The sequence below is a fragment of the Thamnophis sirtalis genome, unplaced genomic scaffold, assembly GCF_051295495.1.
Source record: "Thamnophis sirtalis isolate CommonGarterSnake01/CBP01778 unplaced genomic scaffold, rThaSir2_p1.2 scaffold_11, whole genome shotgun sequence".
Lineage (NCBI taxonomy): Eukaryota > Metazoa > Chordata > Lepidosauria > Squamata > Natricidae > Thamnophis > Thamnophis sirtalis.
The window spans coordinates 8,845,173-8,869,505 of record NW_028261391.1 but is presented as its reverse complement, the minus strand read 5'-3'; the positions used below and the strand labels follow the sequence as shown (position 1 = coordinate 8,869,505).

At 45.3% G+C, this 24,333-nt stretch overlaps 1 protein-coding gene across 8 annotated transcripts in view; it reads right to left on the bottom strand.

The window, feature by feature from the left end:
• MCF2L2 (MCF.2 cell line derived transforming sequence-like 2) overlaps positions 1-24,333 on the bottom strand; it is a 196,788-nt gene that overhangs the window by 45,709 nt on the left and 126,746 nt on the right. For all 8 annotated transcript variants that reach the window (XR_015697982.1, XM_087725167.1, XM_087725172.1 and 5 more), the window contains exon 16: positions 1,292-1,358. Coding sequence is in view for 7 of the 8 variants with exons in the window: in XM_087725167.1 (XP_087581293.1) it covers positions 1,292-1,358 (67 nt within the window). In the remaining variant the exon portion in view is untranslated. The remainder of the gene's footprint in view (positions 1-1,291; positions 1,359-24,333) is intronic.

Genomic DNA, 24,333 nt, shown 5'->3' with positions numbered 1-24,333 from the left:
ACAGTGAGAGGAGACCGAACTATCAGTAATGAGTAAAATATCAGAAGCAGAGGAGTATCTTCTATCTACCCCTCAGGTCAGTTTCTCCATTCTAAGATTGCTTAGGAAATGTTAAATCTGGCCCTTCCCTTTGAACGCAAAGTAGATAAATTCTGCACCAAAAGGAATATAGATTTTGCAACTCAACATGTGAATTCCCCTACCTGGACTCATTTCATACTATAAGCAAATTTGTCTGGTTTTCTCATTTTTCATCATGTATTCCCTATCAACCTACTGTTTTTGAAGTCCAGACATTCCTAAAGGTAAAGGTAAAGGTTCCCCTTGCACATATATGCTAGCCATTCCCGACTCTAGAGACGGTGCTCATCTCTGTTTCGAAGCCGAAGAGCCAGCGCTGTCTGAAGACGTCTCCATGGTCATGTGGCTGGCATGACTAAATGCTGAAGGCGCACGGAACGCTGTTACCTTCCCACCAAAGGTGGTCCCTATTTTTCTACTTGCATTTTTACATGCTTTCAAACTGCTAGGTTGGCAGAAGCTGGGACAAATAACAGGAGCTCACTCCGTTACGTGGTGCTAGGGATTCGAACCACCGAGCTTTCTGATCGACAAGCTCAGCATCTTAGCCACTGAGCCCTTATTGCCTAGTCAGCCTTAACGTCATCAATTTTCAGATGTGTGGACTTCAACTCCCAGAATTCAGCCTGGGGCACCAGAACTGTTGAATTCCATCAATAAATACATCTACTCAACACGTTTATTTTAAAGTTCTGAAGCAGAGGATGTCCTAATCATGTTTGGGACTTGAGCCTTTGCAAAAGCAAAGAATCATGCGATAGATGAGAGGATAAATGCATTTACATTTGATGTGCCACTTTTAAAAAGCAAGTATGTAGGTCTACATATTTTCACCAGTAAAATCAGATACCGTGTTTTCCCGAAAATAAGACAGGGTCTTATTTTCTTTTGACACCCCCCTAAAATAAGCACTTGGCCTTATTTTCAGGGTGTTATTATTTTTGAGGTGCAGGAGGCAGTGAGCGTGGTCATCTCATGGCTCCTACTGTGTTTCAATATTTTCAGGGAGGCCTTATTTTAGGGGGAGGGTTAATTTTAGTGCATGTGCTCAAAATCCCGACTGGGCTTATTATGCAGGGAGGTCTTATTTTCAGGGAAACAGGGTAGTTTTACTGAAGCTTCTAAGGAAAAGGAAGACAGCTGGTAAAAGCCTTCGCACTGTCTTTGACTTCAGCTTCAACGCTCATGTTTCGCAAGATCCTCGACATACCTCAATTATGCTCTGAAGTTCCTCTACGTAAGCACGTTCAGTTTCTATCAGTTCATTTATGATATGGCTGTGGAAACAAAAGAGAGAGAGGAAGGGAGAGGGACAGAGAGAGGGGGAGGGAGAGAGAGAGGGATGGAGAGGGGGTGGAAGGGAGGGAGAGAGAGAGGGACAGAGAGAGATGGGGAGGGAGGCGGAGGGAGGGAGAGGGGAGGGAGAGAGGGGAGTAGGGAGAGAGGGGGGAAGGGACAGAGAGAGAGGGATGGGGGAGGAGAGAGGGGGAGGGAGAGAGAGGGGACACAGAGATAAAGAGGGACAGAAAGAGAGAGGGACAGAGGGGGGGAGGAAGGGGGAGAGAGGGAGGGGGGGGAGAGGGGTGGGGAGGGGGAGGGAGGGACAGAGAGGGGGGAGGGGAGGGTGAGAGAGGGAGAGGGGAGACACAGAGAGAGAAAGAGGGAGGGGGAGAGGGATAGAGGGAGAGGGAGGAAGGGAGACAGAGAGAGAGGGGAGGAGAAGGGAGAGGGGGGAGAGAGGGGAGAAGGAGGGACAGAGAGAGGGGGAGGAGGGGGAGAGAAGGAGGGGGAGGGAGAGAGGTGGGGAGGGAGGGACAGAGAGAGGGGGGAGGGGGAGGAGAGAGGGGGAGGGAGGGACACAGAGAGAAAGAGGGACACACAGAGAGAGGGACAGAGGGAGGGGGGAGAGAGGGAGGGGGAGAAAGAGGTGGGGAGGGAGAGGGAGGGAGAGACAGAGAGAGGGACAGAGGGAGGGTGGGGGAGAGAGAGAGAGTCAGTCAATATTTGTAAGGAGGATTGTAATAAGATACCAAAGCCATAAATGAGACAATGTGCCTGAATACTCAGATTTATTATTTATTAAGAACATTTACAGGTAGTCTTCAACTGACAGAAGTTCATTTAGTGACTGTTCAAAGTTACGGCAGCCCTGAAAAAAAGACTTATGACCATTCTTCACACTAATGACTGTTGTACCATCCTCATGGTCACACGATTTACATTGCTTTACAACAGACTCACATTTATGAGGGTTGCAGTGTCCCAGAGTCATGTGATCCCTTTTTGCGACCTTGTAAGAAGAAAAATCAATGGGGGGAGCGGATTCACTTAACAACCGTGTTCCTCATTCAAGAACTGTAATGATTCCTTTCAGGAACGTGGCAAGCAGAGTCATGAAATTGGGGCAAAACTCGCTTAACAAATTTCTCACTTAGCAGCAACATAAATGTTGGGCTCAATTGCGGTCGTAAGTTGAGGACTACCTGTATATGGCCAATCAACTCACTCCTGGTGATTCCCCGAATGCAAAACCTAATAAGACAACAATCAAGCCAACCACTTGATGGGCTCCATTATTACCCTCCTGGCAATACTATGTCTTTGGAGTCTTTCTTTCTTTTTTTATTTTTTATTTCATTTTTTAGTATAATAATTCCATCTTCCATTAAATAGTGTGTTGTCTGGGTACAAATATCTTTGTGCAGTAATAATCAGCATTTACAACAGTATTCATGATAATGAGCCATGGTGGCGCAGTGGTTAGAGTGCAGTACTGCAGGCTACTTCTGTTGACTGCCGGCTGCCTGCAATTTGGCAGTTCAAATCTCACCAGGCTCAAGGTTGACTCAGCGTTCCATCCTTCCCAGGTGGGTAAAATGAGGACCTAGATCAGTGTTTCTCAACCTTGGCAACTTGAAGATGTCTGGACTTCAACTCCCAGAATTCCCCAGCCAGCATTCGCTGGCTGGGGAATTCTGGGAATTGAAGTCCAGACATCTTCAAGTTGTCAAGGTTGAGAAACACTGACCTAGATTGTTGGGGGTAAATGGAGAATTATGTCTCCAACCCTCCCAAAATTAAAAGGGATTGCTTTTAAATAGCAAGAAAAAAACTAAAATCCCTCTTGAAGCCCTTGCTAAACTAGCTTTGATCCCACACAAATCACCAAAGCAATTTCCATGTCAAAATAATCTCAATGACAAAGAATGTTTCTGTTTATACCCTGGCAGATTATACTGTTTACATGTTATTCAGTCTCAGAACATCTGTTCACACAGTTATCATTCATGATATCCACCACATTAATCAAATTCTTCTGCCGAGAGGTATATACCAAAAGTCATTTAATCACACTTTCGCTGGCGGAGAGGGGAAAATTTTTCTTTGCTGTTCCTTATGGCTTAGCTGAGACAGCAGAGCAGCTTTTGATGATTGTTTTTGAAACTTTTATATAAATTGGAGGGTGGGAAAATAAGGGACATTCTCTCCACCCTTTTCGCTTACACTGGGGCTTGGGAGCTTAGCAAAACTGTGTTCTTCTTGCCTTGCAAAAATTTAGCCACAAAAGGATGTGGGGGAGGAACGGACATGTTAGCATTCTAATAATCTTTCACTCATTGTTAGATGGTTTGCTGAGATACATCAGAAACTCCTCTCCAATATCCACCACATGAGGATGCTCTGTCCAGAACCCCTTAAAAATGATACCAGCCCAAGCACCATGAGAGCCCAGGAATTTCACCAGGGAAGGATTCTCAGAAATCATGATTATCAGTCCCAGACCATCAGCTCCTTGTTCCCACGTTCAAGCCTATCCAACAGGTGGTTCTCTTGAAGAAAACCCCAAATTCCTGAGCTGGGGTTGAGGATTAAACCAAGCGCAGAGAAGGTGCCCCGCGCGAACAAGCCCCCAACTCACCGAGCTTATAGGAAAAGAGTCCCCGAAGCCTCCCCACCCGTTATCCTTGTTAGGACTCAGCCCTTGACATTCCCCGGAAGGCTCGCCGCTCCACCTCCCCAAAAACGAAAACAGGCGGCATCCTGTTTTCCCCCTCCTCGAGAAACCTCACTCAAAGGAACGAGGCGACAGGATTGAACCTTCTGGCCAACAAGAAAGAACCTTTTGGCTTACCGTAGTGGGAGGAGCTCGCAGCCCAGGGGCTGCTGATATCTTGCACAGAAGTGGTGGGAGAGACAGGGGAACCCGATCTAGGAATGAGCTGTCAGCCTGACAAAATGCAACCCCTTCCTTCGTCCTCCTCCTCCTCCGTCACTAACAGCTGGGGGCTCAGGAATCGGAGCGAAAAGCCAGTCCTCCATCTCTTCCCTCTTCCTGGATTCACTCCAAAGTTTTTTAAATCCCCCTTCTGTGCATAAACACTACTTCAGCCTCTTTCTATCTCTCTCTCTCCCTCTCTCCCTTTCCCTCTCGCTCTGTCTCCCCTCCTCTGGATTCACTGGGACGTTTTTTAAAATTCCCCTCCTGTGCATACACACTCCTTCAGCCTCTCTCTCTCTCTCTCTCTCTCTCTCTCTCTCTCTCTCTCTCTCTCTCTCTCTCTCTCTCTCTCTCTCTCTTTTCCTGGATTCACTCTGAACTTTTTAAAATCCCCCTTCTGTGCACACACACTCCTTCAGTCTCTCTCTCTCTCTCTCTCTCTCTCTCTCTCTCTCTCTCTCTCTTCCCCCCCTCTTCCTGGATTCACTCCGAACTTTTTAAAATCCCCCGCCTGTGCATACACACTCCTTCAGACTCTCTCTCCCCTCTCCTGGATTTGCTTTGAGTCTTTTTTCAATACAATACAATACAATAGCAGAGTTGGAAGGGACCTTGGAGGTCTTCTAGTCCAACCCCCCACCTAGGCAGGAAACCCTATACCGTTCAAACAAATGACTATCCAACATCTTCTTAAAGACTTCCAGTGTTGGAGCATTCACAACTTCTAGAGGCAAGCTGTTCCACTGATTAATTGTTCTAACTGACAGGAAATTTCTCCCCAGTTCTAAGTTGCTTCTCTCCTTGATTAGTTTCCATCCATTGCTTCTTATTCTACCCTCAAATGCCTTGGAGAATAGTTTGACTCCCTCTTCTTTGTGGCAACCCCTGAGATATTGGAACACTGCTATCATGTCTCCCCTAGTCCTTCTATCTATTAAACTAGACATACCCAGTTCCTGCAACCGTTCTTCATATGTTTTAGTCTCCAGTCCCCTAATCCTCTTTGTTGCCCTTCTCTGCACTCTTTCTAGAGTCTCCACATCTTTTTTACATCGTGGCGACTAAAACTGAATGCCGTATTCCAAGTGTGGCCTTACCAAGGCATTATAAAGTGGTATTAACCCTTCATGTGATCTTGATTCTATCCCTCTGTTTATGTAACCTAAAACTGTGTTGGCTTTTTTGGCAGCTGCTGCACACTCATATTTAAATGGTTGTCCACTAGGACTCCAAGATCCCTTTCACAGTTACTACTACTGAGCAAGGTACCGCCTATACCTGTGCATTTTGTTTTTCTTGCCTAAATGTAGAACCTTACTCTTTTCACCACTGAATTTCATTTTATTAGATACGACGAATGTTCAAGTTTGTCAAGATTTCGTTGGGGGTGTTAATTGGAACCCTGACATAGATTTCCACTGGAGATTAGAATTGGGTTCACACATTACATTAAACGTCTTCATATCCCATTGTAATTTGGGAACAGGAAGATCTCAGAGGCAGCCACAGGTTCATTTCTGGATGATTCCCTGTGCTTGGCTCTTACACCGGGTTCACATATCACAATCAGTCATAATGAGGTTTGGTCAATTGTAAATTGGCAGAAACCAGTCCTCATGATATCGAAGCTACAGTTTATGCCTTAAATATGCATAAATCATGGTAAACAAAATCATGCAAGGATGGCTTAGTTGCATCATATATATAATGTTCCTTGAAAATCATTCTGGAATAAGTTAAACCATGACATTTTCTGTATACAATAGTACAAACACATCCATGTTCTATTTTGGTAGGCCTTTAACGTCCGCACAAATTCCTTTATAGCTTTGCCCATAAATTTCCAATTTCCAATTTTAATAGATTTGTATGCCGCCCAATCCCGAAGGACTCCGGGCGGCTTACATAAAAACAGTTTAAAAGTATTTTAAAAGTTTAAAAATACAAGACAGGAACGAATTAAAAGGACACAACATGCACTCAATCTTAATGGGGCTGAAGGTCAATCAAGATCAATAGCCCCAGGCCTGCCAGAACAGCCAGGTCTTAACAGACTTACGGAAGGCCAAGAGAGTGGGGAAGGTCCGGATCTCAGGGGGTAGATCGTTCCAAAGGGCTGGGGCAGCTACAGAGAAGGCTCTCCCCCGAGGAGCCACCAGACGACACTGCGTAGTCGACGGTACTCGGAGAAGGCCCGCCCTGTGCGATCTTATTGGGCACTGGGAGGTATGTTGCAGGAGGCGGTCACAGAGATATCCAGGTCCTAGGCCATGTAGGGCTTTAAAGGTAATAACCAGCACCTTGAAGCGTGTTCGGAGACCAATAGGGAGCCAGTGCAGCTCGCGGAGGATGGGTGTAACGTGGGTGTACCTAGGTACACCCAGTATCGCTTGCGCGGCTGCATTCTAGACCAATTGTAGTCTCCGAACACTCTTCAGGGGCAGCCCCATGTAGAGCGTGTTACAGTAGTCGAGCCTTGAGGTGACGAGGGCATGAGTGATCATTTGGAGTGCCTCCCGGTCCAGGTAGGGCCGCAAGTGGTGCACCAGGCGAACCTGGGCAAAAGCTCCCCTGGTCACAGCTGACAAATGGTGTTCTAATGTCAGCTGCGGGTCCAGGAGAACACCCAAGTTGCGAGCCCTCTCTGAGGGGTGTAAGATTTCACCCCCCCAGGTTTAAATGTATTAAACCTACACGGGAACACCACCTTCCTTGTCCAATTTTGAAAATTTCCCGTAGCATGCCATTTATTCTCACACATCAATCATATACTGCCGTTATCATATATGGTAGCGGAACGTCTTTTGAATAACCACCTATTCACTGTCTCTAAATCAAGACAGGGACACTATTTTTTCTTACCCACATTTGTCTCTGACTTGCTGGAAAGCAAAAAATCTAGTCCATACACAGCCCACATACACAGAATACAAAATGCCAATATGCTGTTTTCCCCCTACCCCCTATAGCACTGTTTCTCAACCTTAGCCACTTTAAAATGGATGCATTTTAATTATCAGAAGTTCCTAGCCAGAATACTAGTTGTGGCAATTCTGGGAATTATAGTCTACACATCTTAAAGTTGCAAAGATTAAGAAACACTAACCTATAACCCAAAATGTAGCTTTACAGATAGATTTCATAAAGTATAGCCTTTTGTGGCCTGCCAGCAGCCAGTGGATCTAGCAGCAGATTCGGACAATGAGGAGGTTGGGGAGGAACATGGGCCAGTCCTGGAGTCTGGGCAAGGCTCTGATGAGGGCTCTGCATCCGAGGCAGAGAGGGAGCCAGGGCCGTCTGACAGTTATCAGCTGCCTTTGGAGTCGGACCTCAGGGGGGAAGGAGAACAGCTGGAGCCTGTTCCCAGTGTGCACATGCGCAGAGATGCCAGGAGAAGAGAATAGCTAAGGGACAAGGGCTGACTCAGGAGTAAAGGCACAGGTGGACAGCAAATGGCCCCTCTTATAGGGAATAACGAGGAGCAAAAGGGGAGGGGAGTTTGCAGGAGACAATTAGTTCAATTCATTAGGGCAGTGTTTCTCAACCTTGGCAACTTGAAGATGTCCGGACTTCCACTCCCAGAATACCCCAGCCAGCGAATGCTTCAAGTTGCCAAGGTTGAGAAACACTGCATTAGGGTGAAGATCTGTCCGGATTTCTTTCTAAGTAATTGCTGCTCTTTTGAATTTTTAAAAAGAAAATTCCTAACCACTGCACCACCTCGGCTCTAAGGTAAAGGTAAGGGGGAAAATCCAACATTAGAAATTATGTTTGGTTCAGACATTTCCCCCCTATAAATAAATACCTGGACAATGCCAGGTTATCAGCTAGTCAGATTGTAACTTCCCGAATTCCTGTCCAGAAATTGGCCATCAAGTTTAGGAATTCTGGGAACTTGGCCTAGGATACATTTGGAGAGCTATTGAAAACCGCAGTGATGGTTTTGGAAAAGGAATGGGACACTTAGCAAAACAGAAAATAAGCTTGGGAAAAGAAGAAAACATTTCAAACATAAAGTGAGTCTACCTTGACTCTGACGTAAGAAGGAGGAAAGAGAAAAGGCTGGCAGCCTTTCAGCAAACTAGTATTTTAGAGAAGTTTATTTCCTAATCTGGTTTCTAATTTCCTGCTTTCTACTTTGAAGGGCTGATAAGAAGACAGTTGGGGAAAGGTTAAGTAAGGCTTCACTGAGTCTAGCCAGGATATTCCCCACCTTGGCAACTTGAAGACACATGGACTTCAACTCCCAGAATTCCCCAATTCCTTGCTGGGGAATTCTGGGAGTTGGAATCCATACCTCTTAAAGTAGCCAAAATGAAAAAAAAAAAAAAACCAGATCTAGATTTTGGCCGTCCAAAAGAAATGCTTTCTAATCTGGTTGTTCTGATAGAGGTTTCTCAAGAGCATGAAGCAAACTCCTGGTCCTGACAAAAATCCCTTTTATTAATTTACTGTAAATTCTGCTCAGCAAAGTCTTTCAAGGGAGGATTTTCAGTCACAGACCTTATCTGGCTTGGAGAGCTGCCAGGCCATATTTGCAAAACTTGGCAAGGTCGTTGGCACGAACTGATTAAGTGAACTAATTGTCTCCTGCAAACTCCACTCCCCTTTCACTCCTCTTTTATTCCCTATGGGAGGGGCCATTCATCGTCCACCTGTGGCCTTACTCCCAAGTCGACCCCTGTTCTTTAGCTGTTCCCTTCGCCTGGCAACTCTGTGCATGCGCACACTGGGAACAGGCTCCTGCTGTTCGTCTGCCTCACTGATGTCTGACTCTGAAGGCAGCTGGTAACTGGCATAAGGCCCTGGCCCCCTCTCTGCCTCTGACACAGAGCCCTCCTCAGAGCCTTCCCCAGACTCCAGGACTGGCCCATCTTCCTCCTCAACCTCCTTACTCTGCGAAATTGCTGCCAGCTCTGCTAGCCACAACACTGGTAGACCTCAAGGAACAATTGACCGCATAACAACATCGTTCTCCTAGAGCAGCCAGAATTTTTGCAACAAAAATTATATAAATTTTCTATGTAACCTGAGATTCCTGGCAGAGGATTGACCTTTATGAGCCTCTTCTCCAAGTCACAAACTAAGTCCCATAGCTTCTTCGCTGCTAGGGGGCAATAGGGCCAGAATGATACCCAATAATTCCCAAAGGTCTTGCAAACAACACTTCCTTTTTCTTAGTCTTTTTATCATAAAGTCTTCTCATTACCGGGACCCACTACACAGGGGTGAAATCCTCCCAGTTCGGCCCAGTTCAGCCAAACTGGTAGGGACGATTGTTGTTGGGTCTGCAAACTGTAGTAAAAAAAAAAAAAACTTCTGAGGATCGTGCAGCTCAGCTTTGAGCCATATAATTGTCGGAAGCTTTTCCCCCACTTTTTAAAGCATTTTTTCCCCTGCTGGTTTGGGCGAATAGTCAGGAAAAAAATGCTTTAAAAAGTGGGGGGGAATATGGCTAAAATATCGGCATATCTTAAAGATCACTCAAATGAGAGATATAAACGAGACTGGAAAAAATGGATTGACTATATACAAAATAAATATGGGACCAAGAAATTCCAGTTAGCCTATGCTTAAGATCAGAAATGATTTAAATTGTTTAAAGTTGGTTCAGCAAGAAGAAGCTAAGGTCAATGTAGAATGTTATTAATTTTTTTTATTTCTTTTTTTTCTCAATAGATTTTAGACTGTGTTTGTTAGAAATCCATACTGTGTACGGGTTCTGGGAAGTCGGGGGGGGGGGAAGGTGGAGGGGGGTTGGGGGAGAGGGTGGAGGGAGGGAGGGGTATATATTAGGCTAGACAAGAATTTGGTGGTAAACTAGAATTATTTTGATATACAAGAAATTGTACTTCGATGTCTTACTGATTGAGGAATGATGAAATGTTTGCCTTAAAAGAAATAAAACTTTTGAAAATGAAAAAGTAGGGGGAGGGAAGTTGGCACGCCCACCCAGTCACATGACCCCCCTAAGCCACGCCCCCAAAACCGGTGGGCAAAAAAAGAAAAATCACCACTGCCACCACAGTATATGGCACCTGCACAGGGCGCTAAGCTTGCTGTTAATCTTTGACTTCTCCCTTCCCTTAGTTGTGGAAAGCATTAAATAACTGGAGCGTTTCTTAAAGAAGTTGCGTCTGAGTGTTTGGACATGGTTTGATGAGCCAGGTGCACTGCAAATAACAGTTGTTTTAAAAAAAGAAGAGTTTCAACTTCAGGATTATTACACAAGCGTCTATTTAAGCCTTGCAACAGCCTCCGCGAGGGAAGTATTACTGGCTCTGTTTTGAAAAGAGCACAATCCTCTAAATACTGAGAACAGAAAACAGCCACGCTTGTTTTACAAACTTGAGGAAAGGTAAGCTCTTTTTTTTTCCTTAAAGAGGAATGATCCCAATTATTTTGGGGGGGAGGAAGCTAGGGGTGTTGCATCTAGACATCCTTTTAATTAGCCCCACTCAGTGGTGGGACTAAAAAATTTTTACTACCGGTTTTCTGGGTGTGGCTTGGTGAGCATGGCAGAAATCCTCAGCCTTGACGGGAACTGGCAAAGTTTAACTGCTCTACCGTCTTTGATTGCTAACATAGATTATGTGCCCTGAACTATAGATCAGGTTGTCCAACCTTGGCAAGACTTGAGGACTTCAATTCTCATAAAGGCGAGTTGGCTGCGGAACTCGGGGAGTTGAGGTCCATGGGTCTTAAAGTTGCCAAGGTTGAACACCCCTGCTGTAGATCAAACCATGCGTATCAGTTCTCTGCATATCAGTTTTAATACCACTGATAACCATCACTTTGGGGGTTGGGAATTGTTCCAGTGACTCTTGGGCTGCAACTTGAACCCATTAAGACAGGAGAGAAGCATTACCAATCAACCAACTCTTGTTATGCTTTGAAATTATTGGTTGTTTTTTTTAAACAGCGTCCTATAAACAGCTTCCTTTCCACGCTCCATTTCTGCCGGGGCTGATGCTTACTGGTACGCAGAAGGCTACTATTACTAGGAACGTTAGCAGAGTGAAAAAGAGACCTTTTGTAGAAGGTGCCAACAGCAGAAAAGGAGCTAAGGGAACATTCACTGGTGGCCAAAAATGAGTTTGTGACCACTGTCCAACTTGTAGAAGGGTAACAGACAACTAATGGCCAGGCTGGGGAATACCTGTGATGCAGTGGTGAGATTCACATTTTTTTTACTGCGTTCTGTGGGCGTGGCTTGGTGGGCATTGCATGGCTTGGTGGGCGTGGCAGGGGAAAGTTACTGCAAAATCCCCATTCCCTCAGCTGGGACTGGGGAGGCAGGGAATAGATGGCGGTGGGGCCAGCCCAGTGGTGGGTTTCAAAATTTTTTGGAACCTACTCTGTGGGTGTGGCCTCCTTTGTGGGAGTGGCTTGCCAGCCACGTGGGAGTGGCTTGCTGACCATGTGTTCTCTCTCTCTCTTTCTCTCTCACTCTTTCCTTCCTTTTGTCTCTCTGTCCCTTTTTCCTTTTTTTCTTTCATCTCTCTCTTACTCCTTTTCTTTTTTATTTATTTATTTATTTCTTCCTTCCTTTCTCTTTCTCTCTTTCTGTGTGTTAGTCTGTGTGTGTGTGTGTGTGTGTGTGTGTGTGTGTGTGTGTGTGTGTCAGTGGTGGGTTTCAAAAAATTTTGGAACCTCTTCTGTAGGTGTGGCCTGCTTTCCGGGTCCACTGATGCAACCTCTTCTAACCGGTTCGGTAGATTTGACGAACCGGTTCTACCGAATAGGTGCGATCTGGTAGGAACCCACCTCTGGGCCAGCCAGAAGTGGTATTTACTGGTTCTCTGAACTACTCCAAATTTCTACTACCAGTTCTCCAGAACTGGACAGAACCTGCTGAATACCACCTCTGCTGTGATGACCTAGCAAACAAACTATCTGCCATCAACTCATTTATAGTTGAGGGGGGATTTTTCTTCCTGTCTAGAATGAGAGAAGCAGATGACTGGAATTCAACCTTACCCAAGGGCAATATCAGCTGTTATTGTTATCAACTACCGAATAACAGAGTTGGGAGGGACCTTGGAGGTCTTCTAGTCCAACCCCCTGCTCAAGCGGGAGACCTTATACCATTTCAAAGAAAGTCATAAGTGGGAGGAGATGGGTGATAGGAATGATGAGAAGACGAATAGTAATGGTAATTCAGCCTTAGTGAATAGTTTGACAGTGGTGAGGGAATTATTTGATTAGCAGAATGATGGCGTTCGGGGGGAAACTGTCCTTGTGTCTAACTGTCTTGGTGTGCTCTATAGCATCGTTTTGAGGGTAGGAGTTGAAACAATTTATGTCCACGATACGAGGGGTCTGTAAATATTTTCACGGCGCTCTTTTCCCAACATCATGTTCTTCTTCAATGAGTCCTCTCTTCTCATTAGGTGGCCAAAGTATTTGAGGTTCAACTTCAATGTCTCTCCTTCCAAAGGACAACCAGGGTGATTTCCTTTAGGATTGACTGATTTGATCTCCTTGCAGTCCAAGGGACTTTCAAAAGTCTTCTCCAACACCACAATTTGAAACCTCAGCACTCAGCCAACGCTCACAGCCATACATTACTAATTAGCTTAATTACACTAGGTATACATTGTGTTGGAAAACTGGCTTTGGTAGGCTTTCATGATTCTGTTGCTATTGTTGTGGCCAGCCAGCAGAGCTGGCAGCAGATTTGGACGGTGAGGAGGCTGGGGAGGAACATGGACCAGTCCCGGAGTCTGGGGAAGATTCTGATGAGGGCTCTGAGTCAGAGGCAGAGATGGGCCAGGGCCATCTGACAGTTATCAGCTGCTTCCAGAGTCGGAGATCAGTGGAGCAGACGAACAGCTGGAGCCTGTTCCCAGTGTGCGCATGCACAGAGTTGCCAGATGAAGGGAACAGCTAAAGAACAGAGGTCGACTTGGGAGTAAGGCCACAGGTGGATGATGTAAGGCACCTCCCAAAGGAAACAAAAGAGGAGCGAAAGGGGAGTGGAGTTTGCAGGAGACAATTAGTTTGCTTAATTGGTTCATGACTCTCCAAGACTCCTTGCCAAGTTTTGCAGATATCGGCCTGTCAGCTCTCCAAGCCAGATAAGGTCTGTGACTGAAAATCCTCCCTTGAAAGACTGGATGTGAATGAGCAGAACTCACAGTAAATTAATAAAAGGGATTTTTGTCGGGACCAGGAGTTTGCTTCATGCTCTTGGGAAGCCTCGATCAGAACACCTACTAGGGATAAAGGTCATTCTAGAAATCCTAGTGGTCCTTGTTTCTTGACCTTACCAGCCTCACTGGGAGTGGTGCATGCACAGAGGAGGACTCCACAGAAGTTGGAATGTGTTAAGAAGCTACAGAAGGATTTTTGTAAGGAAGTTGGAAAACAAAGAAGGAAGATGACTATCTATGGTGGAATTAGGAGACTGTTAGCTGAATTCTGCTTGCTTAGTTATTGGATACCTTCCCATGTTTGTCAGGATAAGAAGAAGGGGAAAAGTTGATAGGGTTCACAAGATCTTCGTGTGCTGTATCTTCTCTGAGCAAACCAGACAACTCACAACTTGTACCTACCGAAGGCTGGGGGCGGTGGGAGCAGCTGAATGAGTCGGCTGGGGGTTGACTCATTCTGACATTTCCAGCCTTTGCAAAATATACAAGTACTGGTTCCCAGTATCACCTAATAAATATTATTCCATTACAGGGGCATTCATTGGGCAGGGGGAAAGGGCAAATGAAAAAAATCAAGACGATGGCCATGGTCATCCAGCTGGCTTGGTGCCAGTGGTGGGATTCAAAAATTTTTTACTATGAGTTCTGTGGGTGTGGCTTGGTGGGCGTGGCATGGCTTGGTGGGTGTGGCAGGGGAAGGATATTGTAAAATTGCCATTCCCTCCCCACTCCAGGGGAAGGATACTGTAAAATCTCCATTCCCTCCCCACTCCAGGGGAAGGATATTGTAAAATCTCCATTCCCTCCCCACTCCAGGGGAAGGATACTGTAAAATCTCCATTCCCTCCCCACTCCAGGGGAAGGATATTGTAAAATCGCCATTCCCTCCCCACTCCAGGGGAAGGATACTGTAAAATCGCCATTCCCTCCCCACTCCAGGGGAAGGATATTGTAAAATCTCCATTCCCTCCCCACTCCAGGGGAAGGATACTGTAAAATCTCCATTCCCTCCCCACTCCAGGGGAAGGATACTGTAAAATCTCCATTCCCTCCCCACTCCAGGGGAAGGATACTGTAAAATCTCCATTCCCTCCCCACTCCAGGGGAAGGATACTGTAAAATCTCCATTCCCTCCCCACTCCAGGGGAAGGATACTGTAAAATCTCCATTCCCTCCCCACTCCAGGGGAAGGATACTGTAAAATCGCCATTCCCTCCCCACTCCAGGGGAAGGATATTGTAAAATTGCCATTCCCTCCTGATCAGCTGGAACTCGGGAGCCAAAGAATAGATGGGGTCGGGGCCAGAGGTGGTATTTACCAGTTCTCCAAACTACTCAAAATTTTCGCTACCGGTTCTCCAGAACTGGTCAGAACCTGGTGAATGCCACCTCTGCTTAGTGCCTAAGGCATGTCTAGAATTCACAAACCTAATCCATAGCCTTCAACCATGAGATGAAACTAACTCTCAAGATTACCAGAATCAATCATGGAAGGGATCTTGAAGGTCGTCTAGTCCAGCCCCCTACTCAAGCAGGAGACCCTACCATTTCAGATAAATGGTTGTCTAGTTGCTTCTTAAAAGCCTCCAGTGATGAAGCTCCCACAACCTCTGGAGGCAAGCTGTGCTGTATTCAATGTATAAGACGCACCCAGATTTTCAGCCTCTTCTTTGAGGGAAAAAGGTGCGTCTTATACTCCGAAAAATACGGCATTACTCATAAAGGTGTCGAAGCAAACATTCCACTGTTATCTGGCAAAGAACAAAAGTTGTGCTCTTTCTGGGTGTTCCCCACAAGTAACAAATGTTTGAATACTTCATAAACCGCTACCTTGGAAACTCAACCACATTCTACACAGACAGTAATGCTCCGGTCCCTTACAATGTAGGAGGCTCATTTGGAAGATGACGTGAGAAAATGATTAGCAGAGAGAGCAAAAGTTTAGAAGTTCTGAGTGTAATTATTATTTTTTCATTTCCCTCCTGTCCCCATGTGCCTAAATAAATACAGGGAGTCCTTGACTTACAACAGTTTACTTAGCGACTGTTTGAATTTACGAAGGCACCGAAAAAGTGACTTGTGGTCATTTTTCACCCTTACAACCGTTGCAGGTTAATCCCCCTGCATCCCCCCAGGATCACATGATCAAAATTCAAGATGTTTGGCAACTGACTCCTATTTATGATGGTTGTAGTGTCATGTGATAATCTTTTGTGACCTTCTAACCAACAAAGTCAACGCGGAAGGCAGATTCATTCATTTAACAAGCGTGTGACCAATTTAACAACTTAACCGTGGCAAGAAAATTTGTAAAATAGGGCAATACTCACTTAACACCTGTCTTGCTTAGCAACAGAAATTTTGGGCTCAATTGTGGCCGTAAGTTGAGGACTGCCTGTAATTCATTGAATCGTAAAAGGGAACTTGTCCTGGCAGAAATCTGAAGTCCATCCCATTCTCTTGTGGGAGTTTGGCTTATTATTTAAGATCAAATACACAAAGATCTAGGGACACGGTGGCTCAGACACTGAGCTTGTCAATCACAAAGCTCGGCAGTTTGGCAGTTCGAATCCCTAGCGCCACGTAACAGAGTGAGCTTCTGTTACTTGTCCCAGCTTCTGCCAACCTAGTAGTTCAAAAGCACGTAAAAACGCAAGTAGAAAAATAGGAGCCACCTTTGGTGGGGAGGTAACAGCGTTCCGTGCGCCTTCGGCATTTAGTTATGCTGGCCACATGATCATGGAGATGTCTTTGGACAATGCTGGCTCTTCGGCTTTGAAATGGAGATGAGCACCACCCCCTAGAGTCAGGAATGACTAGCACACATGTGCGAGGGGAAACTTTACCTTTACCTTTACACAAAGATTGAAACACCCAGAATCATGGATCTCACCAGCCACACACTTTCCATACAACGGACACACTTATCAACAAATCAAAAATACACCCATGGGATCACCGCTTTCAGGATCATAGCAGAGTTCATAATGCAATATCTGGAATTTAGCACTCCCACACATACAACCTGAAGTATGGACCAGGTATATAGATAAACTCCTTTCAATATAATAACAAAGGACCAGAGATGGTATTCTACCGGTTTGGACCGGTTCGCCCAAACTGGTAGCGGAAATTGTGGGTGGCCCCGCCCACTTGCCCTGGCTCTACGGCAGGGTTGGGTTCCTGCCAGTTCTAACCTCTTCTATAGAAGAGGTTCCACAAATCTACAGTGCCGTTTAGAACCGGTTTCAGCTCCCTCCATCCTTGGAGGAGGAATTCTGGGAGTTGAAATCCACAAGTCTTAAAGCTGTCAACTTTGAACATCCCTGGGGTGTTTTTTTTCCCTAAAGAGTTAGGGGTGCAAGGGTCTTGTAACTTGAGAGCTTTAAGACTTGCGTGCTTCAAATGCCAGTTTCTGAGCCAACATTTTGGTTGCTAAGCAAGAGCGTTGTTAAGTGAGTTTCACCACATTTTACAAGTTGGCCACCCCACCCAGTCATATGGCTGGCAAGCCGCTCCCACCCGGTCACATGGCCAGCAATCCACTCCCACAAAGTAGGCCACACCTACAGAAGAGGTTCTAAAAAAATTTGAAACCTACCACTGCTCTACGGCATCCCATTTAGGCCATTTTTTAACCCAAAAGCGCACAAACACATTTCACATTTGCGAACTGGTTGGGAAGGTAAGTGAATGCCACCCCTGCAAAGGATCAAGTATAGAAGGCACACAATACTATCAACAACGTCTTCAAAGGAATACAGTTCACAAGGGAAGAAGAAAACAACAAGACACTACCCTTTCCGGATATTCTTATCAGCTGAGACTGGTAAACTAGAAATAGAAGTGTAGTGAAAAACCATCCACATCAACCAGGTGCTCCACTGCCAAAGTCACAACCCAGCTTCCCGCAACTTAACCTTGCTTAAGAATAACATTGCAGCAATCGTGAAGAGCAGAAAAAGGAAACAGATCACGTTTACAAGATCTTCTGATGAAGGGGGTGTTTATGCAACTTTACGAAAAAGAGCCTGACAATTCAACCCAACATATAGCACAATTCAACCCAAGCTGTAAAAAGGGGAACATTGCCGTACATTTAAAAGAACTCAAGAAACCACCAACAGACTATTTTAATCACATGGCATCACTACAGGACACAAACCAACTCTGGAAAGTTCTGCAAAATATCCTAAGGAAACCAAAAGACCCCTCAAAATGGTGTCATCTACAACAGGGTTCACCAACCTTTCGGACCTCAGGGACCACTACATTCATAATTTTAAATCCCACTAATATGATCTGCCTAATGACTGCCTGGGTGGGCGTGGCTAGCTGGTCATATGACTGGGTGGGCATGACCAACTTGATGTCATTCATGTCGAGGGGCGCTTCAATGGCCTCTACTCCCCCCCTCCCCTCCCAGCCACTCCACACCTGCCCACCCGGGTTCCTTAGGCCCCCCCCAACAAGAAGCGGTTCCTGGAGCTAAGGAGCCACCATGAGAAACAGTTGGCAAAACAGCTGGCTCTAAAAGGATGCAAATTAACAGCTGTCTGCAAGGCATATAAATCCTTCTAGTTCCCACTATCCTGTCAGAGCTGAAGAAGCTTCTTGGATGAGAAGTGAAATGTCTTCAAAAGGAAAAAAAAAACAAATGGGACATTATATTCGGAAGATTTTGATGGGGGTGTGGAAAAAGATGAAGAAAATGTACTTTCTTAGGGTTCTGTGTTGGTTGGCACCGTTGGAGACCTTAACGCATCCCAGTATATTTAATTGGACAAGAAACATAATATATAAAGACATTATGACAGAAGATGGCAACATGAAAACAAAGATGGAATTAGAGCAGCAGAGCAGGAATCTGGAATGGTGGGAACATTTACAGATTAGAAATAGGTTTAAAAGCGATAAGGAACGGTTTGGGATCTACCCAAACCTTCAGGAGTTGGATAAGATTTTGCTTGGCGGAGATAAGAAAATGTTGTCGAAGATCTATCAATTTTTGACCTGCCAAGATGCTAAAAAAGAGATGGATAAAAGCCTTCTAATAGCATGGGAGAGAAATTTTGGCTATGAGATTGAAATGGGCAAATGGTGGGATCTATGGAATAAGACTATTAAACCTACGATATCTACAGCATTTAAAGAAAACATATACAAGATGGTATATAGATGGCACTTTCCCCCAACGAGGTTAGCCAAAATGTTTCCTGGGTTATCCCCCCTGTGTTGGAAATGTGGAAGAAGGGATGGCACATTCTACTATATTTAGTGGTCTTGCATTGAGGCCACGAAATATTGGAGAAGGATTCAAAACTGGCTAAAAGAAGTTTCCGGGGCAAGCATGGAATGGAAACACGAGAATTTTTTACTAAGCATAAAACCAGAAAACATGAGTAAATCTATATGGCATTTGAGCCTACATATAATTGTGGCCACAAGAATAACCTATGCGCAGTTATGGAAATCTACTACCATACCATCGGAAGATGCCATAATTAAAAAGATTTATGAGTGTGCAGAAATGGACAGAATGACGGGTTGGCTGAGGGACAAAGGAGAAACGGAACATTATCTTAACTGGAACCTATGGTATATGTGGGCAACAAGGAGAACAGCAGGGACTTAAAACTGGGAAAGTTAACAATGGAAACTAAAAGTGAACATGGGTATTGTAATAGATCCCTGAACTTTGTAACAAGAAGATGCTGTTTAGAGACTAAACAATGAGGAAGAAAAAAATGTTGGGCTGTGAATGACTGTCACCGGGTGGTGGGGTGGGGGTGTTATATGTTTGATAGTTGGTGGTATTCCCATCATGTGCTTAACCTACCTACTGAATTAAATTAGCTTGTGGGTTTATCCAATACAGTGAACCATATGTAGTATCAATCATATGGACTGATTTCATAGAATTTTCTCAGCCAAAAAAACCCCAACAACTAATCAAGATTTGCATTAATCAAATTTACTTTTTCAGGTAAATGCATCTGCCATAACTACGTACGTAGAATGAAATACTCAAGGCAGAGATTCAGCACTGAAATTTCTAATTTATTGTCTTGCAAGCATCCAACGGTAACATGACAATCAGAGTAAACAAAGGAAAATGTGATCGCCGCGTTTTTCATGAAGTATCTTCTCCTTTTATGGTGCTTTATCAGAAATAAATAGTAATTTATTTAAATAAATGAATCAGTGTTTGTTCTTCAAATGAACAATGAGAAACAACGTAATTTAGATTGCTGGGACTTCTCAAGAATAGCTTTCTTTACCATCAGTGGTGTTTATGTAACTCAACAAGGTTCTGCAAATGTTGACAGAGCAGATGGTTTCCTGCAATGATTAGGAAACCAGGTGATATTTCTGAAAGTTGATAGTCCTTCCTCAGTAGTGGCGTTTACTTTCTTATCTGCAAGCTGGGAACAGCCTACTTTATGGCATTATTTGGAGAATAGATGGTGTTGGAGAAGACCCTTGAGGGACTTCTTGTGAGTCCCTTGGATTGCAAAGAGATCAAATCAGTCAATCCTGAGACAAATCAACCCTGACTCTTCTTTGGAAGGGCAGATGCTGAAGCTGAAGCTCAAATACTTTGGCCACTGAATGAGAAGAGAGGACTCCTTCCCTGATGTTGGGAAAGATGGAAGGCAAAAGGGAGAAGGGGAAGGCAGAGGTTGAGATGGTCAGAGCCCTGGTGATGCAGTGGTTAGAATGCAGCATTGCAGGCTAATTCTGCCGACTGTCCGCAGTTCAATTCTCACTGGCTCAAGGTTGACTCAGCCTTTCATCCCTCTGAGATTGGTAAAATGAGGACCCAGATTGTTAGGGATGATATGTTGACTCTATAAACTGCTTAGAGAGGGCTGTAAAGCATTATGAAGTGGTATATAAGTTTAAGTGCTATTGCTTGAGTGCTAGATGGTGTCATCAACGCAGTGAATATGAGTTTCGGAAACTCCGGAAGACAAGGGAGGACAGCTATGATCAATGGGGTAACAAAGAATGGAACACAACTTAGGAACTGAACAATAAATATGAGAATAGAGCATTCAAAACTGATCAAAAAGAGTTGTTTTTGTTGTGGTCCGCCAGTCATCAGTGGAGCTGGCAGTAGATTCGGATAGTGAGGAGGTTGGGGAAGAACATGGGCCATTCCTGGAGTCTGGGGAAAGCACTGATGAGGACTCTGTGTTGGAGGCAGAGAGGGGGCCAGAGCCGAATGCCAGTTATCAGCTGCCTTCAGAATCGGATATCAGTGAGGTAGATGAACAGCCTGTTCCCAGTGTGCGCATGTGTAGAGTTGCCAGACGAAGGGAACAGCTAAAGAACAGGTGTCGACTTGGGAGTAAGGCCACAGGTGGATCATGAATGGCCCCGCCCAGAGGAAATAAAAGAGGAGAGAAAGGGGAGTGGAGTTTGCAGGAGACAATTAGTTCACTTAATTGGTTTGTGACTCTCTGAGACTCCTTGCCAAGTTTTGCAGATATCGGCCTGTCAGCCCTCCAAGCCAGATAAGGTCTGTGACTATAAACCCCCCCTTGAAAGATTTTGTTGGATGGGAGTGAGAAGAATTCACAGTAAATTAATACAAGGTTTTTTTTGTCAGGACAAGGAGTTTGCTTCATGCTTTTGTGCAGCCTTGGTCAGAACAACTTTAAAGATGCAGCTATGGAGACTGCCATGTCCAGAGCAAGGGCATCACTATGATGCAAATATGTTCCATCACTATGATGGAAATATGATGCAAATGTATGAAGTGGAAAACTGGCAATATTTGCTTGCTGAACTTTCTTTTAAAAGCTGCTTTTAAAGTTTTTGCCCACTCCACAGCCCCATCGGTCACAGACGATCCTGGACAAGTCATACACTGTATTGCCAAAAGTATTCGCTCACCCATCCACATAATCAGAATCAGTCGTGAGCAACTTTTGGCAACATAGTGTAGTTCTCGACCTACAACAGTTCAAAGTTACAACGGCACTGAAAAAAGTAATTTAGGACCTTTTTTTTTTAATGCTTACAACCACTGTAGCAACCTTATGATCACATGATCAAAATTCAGATTCTTGACAACTGACTCTCTGACTCTAAGGAGCCGAGGTGGCGCAGTGGTTAAATGCAGGCTACTTCAGCTGACTGCAGTTCTGCAGTTCGGCTGTTCTAATCTCACCGGCTCAGGGTTGACTCAGCCTTCCATCCTTCCGAGGTGGGTAAAATGAGGACCCGGATTGTTGTTGGGGGCAATATGCTGACTCTGTAAACCGCTTAGAGAGGGCTGAAAGCCCTACGAAGCGGTATATAAGTCTAACTGCTATTGCTATTATGGCGGCTTATCAAATAAACTATAATGAGTGGGCCCGCATAACATCATAAATCCAATCCAAACAAACTACAATAGGCCTAAAAGGAGTATTTTCCTGGCAGCAAAGGGGCCTTAGTCTGGGGAGACTTTTTCCACACTATGGAAGTGTCTTATTCTTAAACCTATTCCCATCGCTGGGGTGTTATAGGATGTTCAGGGAAGGTGTAGGGGCATGCCATGTCGTTTTAGGGCAGCTCATCCACCTTTGCTCCCCACCTGTCACTCAGCTCTCACCTGTGGCTCCTAGCAGCTGTAGCATGCGCAGGGGCCACACGAAGGACACCCTGGTCAACCACTACGCCCCTCCCATCTCCCACTGTCTCGACTCTTGACCTGTTATTGGAGCAAGATGGAATCTAGGGAGAGAGAATGAGGCTGACTATGCGCACCTCTCCCGCACTTCAATCCAATCCTCACACAAGTCTTGACATCCCCTCAATTAGGATGTCAAGGTCCTCTTCGAACACGATGGACGGACATCACATTCCCATCGCTATTCAAGTGGACATAAGGACGGCATTCACATGTTACGGCACAATTAACTGGGTTGCGTACTCTGTGCTAGGTTGTGTTCTCTTTATTATAAACCGGGTTTAGAAACCCAGTAGTAACGTGGGAGCTGGACCATAAGGAAGGCTGAGCGCCAAAGAATTGATGCTTTCGAATTGTGGTGTTGGAGAAGATTCTTGAGAGTCCCTTGGACTGCAAGGAGATCCAATCAGTGAATCTTAAGAGAAAACAACCCTGGCTGTTCTTTGGACAGACAGATACTGAAGCTGAAGCTCAAATACTTTGGGGACCTAATGCGACAGGGGGACTCCTTCGTAAAGACCCTGAAGATGGGAAAGATGGAAGGCAAAAGGAGAAAGGGACAGCAGAGGATGAGATAGTTAGATAGACCCAATGAACATGAATTTGAAGGTCTTTGGGGCTCTCTGAGCTTGCTTTTTATTTTATTTATTTGTTTTGTCCAGCGTGTATAAGATAATAGATGTAAGTATATACAAGATTATGAATACATGAAATGGATACGAATAAATAGGGTTGTTAGGACAGGGTTGGTAGGCACGTGGGTGCGCTTATGCATGCCCCTTCCAGACCTCTTAGGAATGGGGTGATGTCAACAGTAGACACTCTAAGGTTAAACGTTTCATTACCCTAACTAGATAACATCATCGCTGCAAGTAAGTAGCGCTGTTTGCTGTCATTTGCCATTCTGGTGTCTTGTCTGTCTGTGTGGGTCGGGGTGGTCTTAGAGATTCTTTGGTTGGGCTGTTTACAAATGGCTCTTTGATAGTTTCTTGATACATAATCTACTATGCAAAAGAGACAATCAACCAGCCCAAAAGAGAACAAGGCTCCATCGTCTCCACACGGTTCCACCACAAATGCGCGAACGACAAAAGCGCACCTGACTAAACCGCGCTGACAAAACTGCGCCAACGAATGAGCGCTGAAGCGCGCCGACAACAGCACGCCGACAACAGCGCGCCGACAGAAGCGCGCTGTAACATAACCCTAAACCTAACCCTAAACCTAATCCTAAACCTAACCCTAAACCTAACCCTAAACCTAACCCTAACCCTAAACCTAACTCTAACCCTAACCCTAAACCTTACCTTAACTTAAATCGCGCTTCTGTCGGCGCGCTGTTGTCGGCGCGCTTTTGACATCGCGGTTTTAGTGCCGCGGTTTTGTCGGCACGCTTTTGACATTCGCGCTTTTGTCGGGTCACGCTCCACACCAATAATCGGCAGGACAGCAGAGTTTAACTCCAAGGTCAACTTGAGACAAACAATCAAGCAATGCCCCAATCAAAGAAACTGCCAAAGGAGTCAACAGCAAACAGCCAGGGCTGTCTTAACAGCATCATGGACCCCTGGCAAAGCAGTGTATTGGGGCCCCTACGACAACTACTCAAGGGGAATAAAAAAAAGTAAACTAAAAAATGTAGTAAAATTAATAAATACGTTGCTTTATTTATATGATACAAGGTGCATTGAAGGGTTAACATACACAGATTAGTATGGGGCTCTTATGCTCGTGGGGTTCACAGCTGGGGTGGGTTTCAGGCGGTTCGCGGCAGCCCCCGCAAACCGGTTGGTCGGCGAACCCGGAAGTAAGTAACTTCCAGGAACGCCGAAGTGTTCACCCGCCCGCCCGCGTTTCTTACCCAGTTTTGACGAGTTCTGCGCTTCCACGCATGCGCAGGATGCATACAGTGCCTGCGCGATCCTCCAGGAGCAGCTGGAGCATCGCACAGACGCTAGTACACATGCGTGCACTGTGCGCGTGCACAAGGACGCCGCCGGCCCCGTTCCAACCGAACCGGTTGGAACGGGGCAAGAAACCCACCCCTGGTTCACAGGCAAGTGCCCATCAGGGTCATGTATTAACATAGCCCTGGAAACAGCTCAACTAAAGAATCTCTAAGGCTGCTCCCACCCACACAGACAGGGAAGACACCAGAATATAAACTGACAGCAAACATCACTCCTTACTAGCGC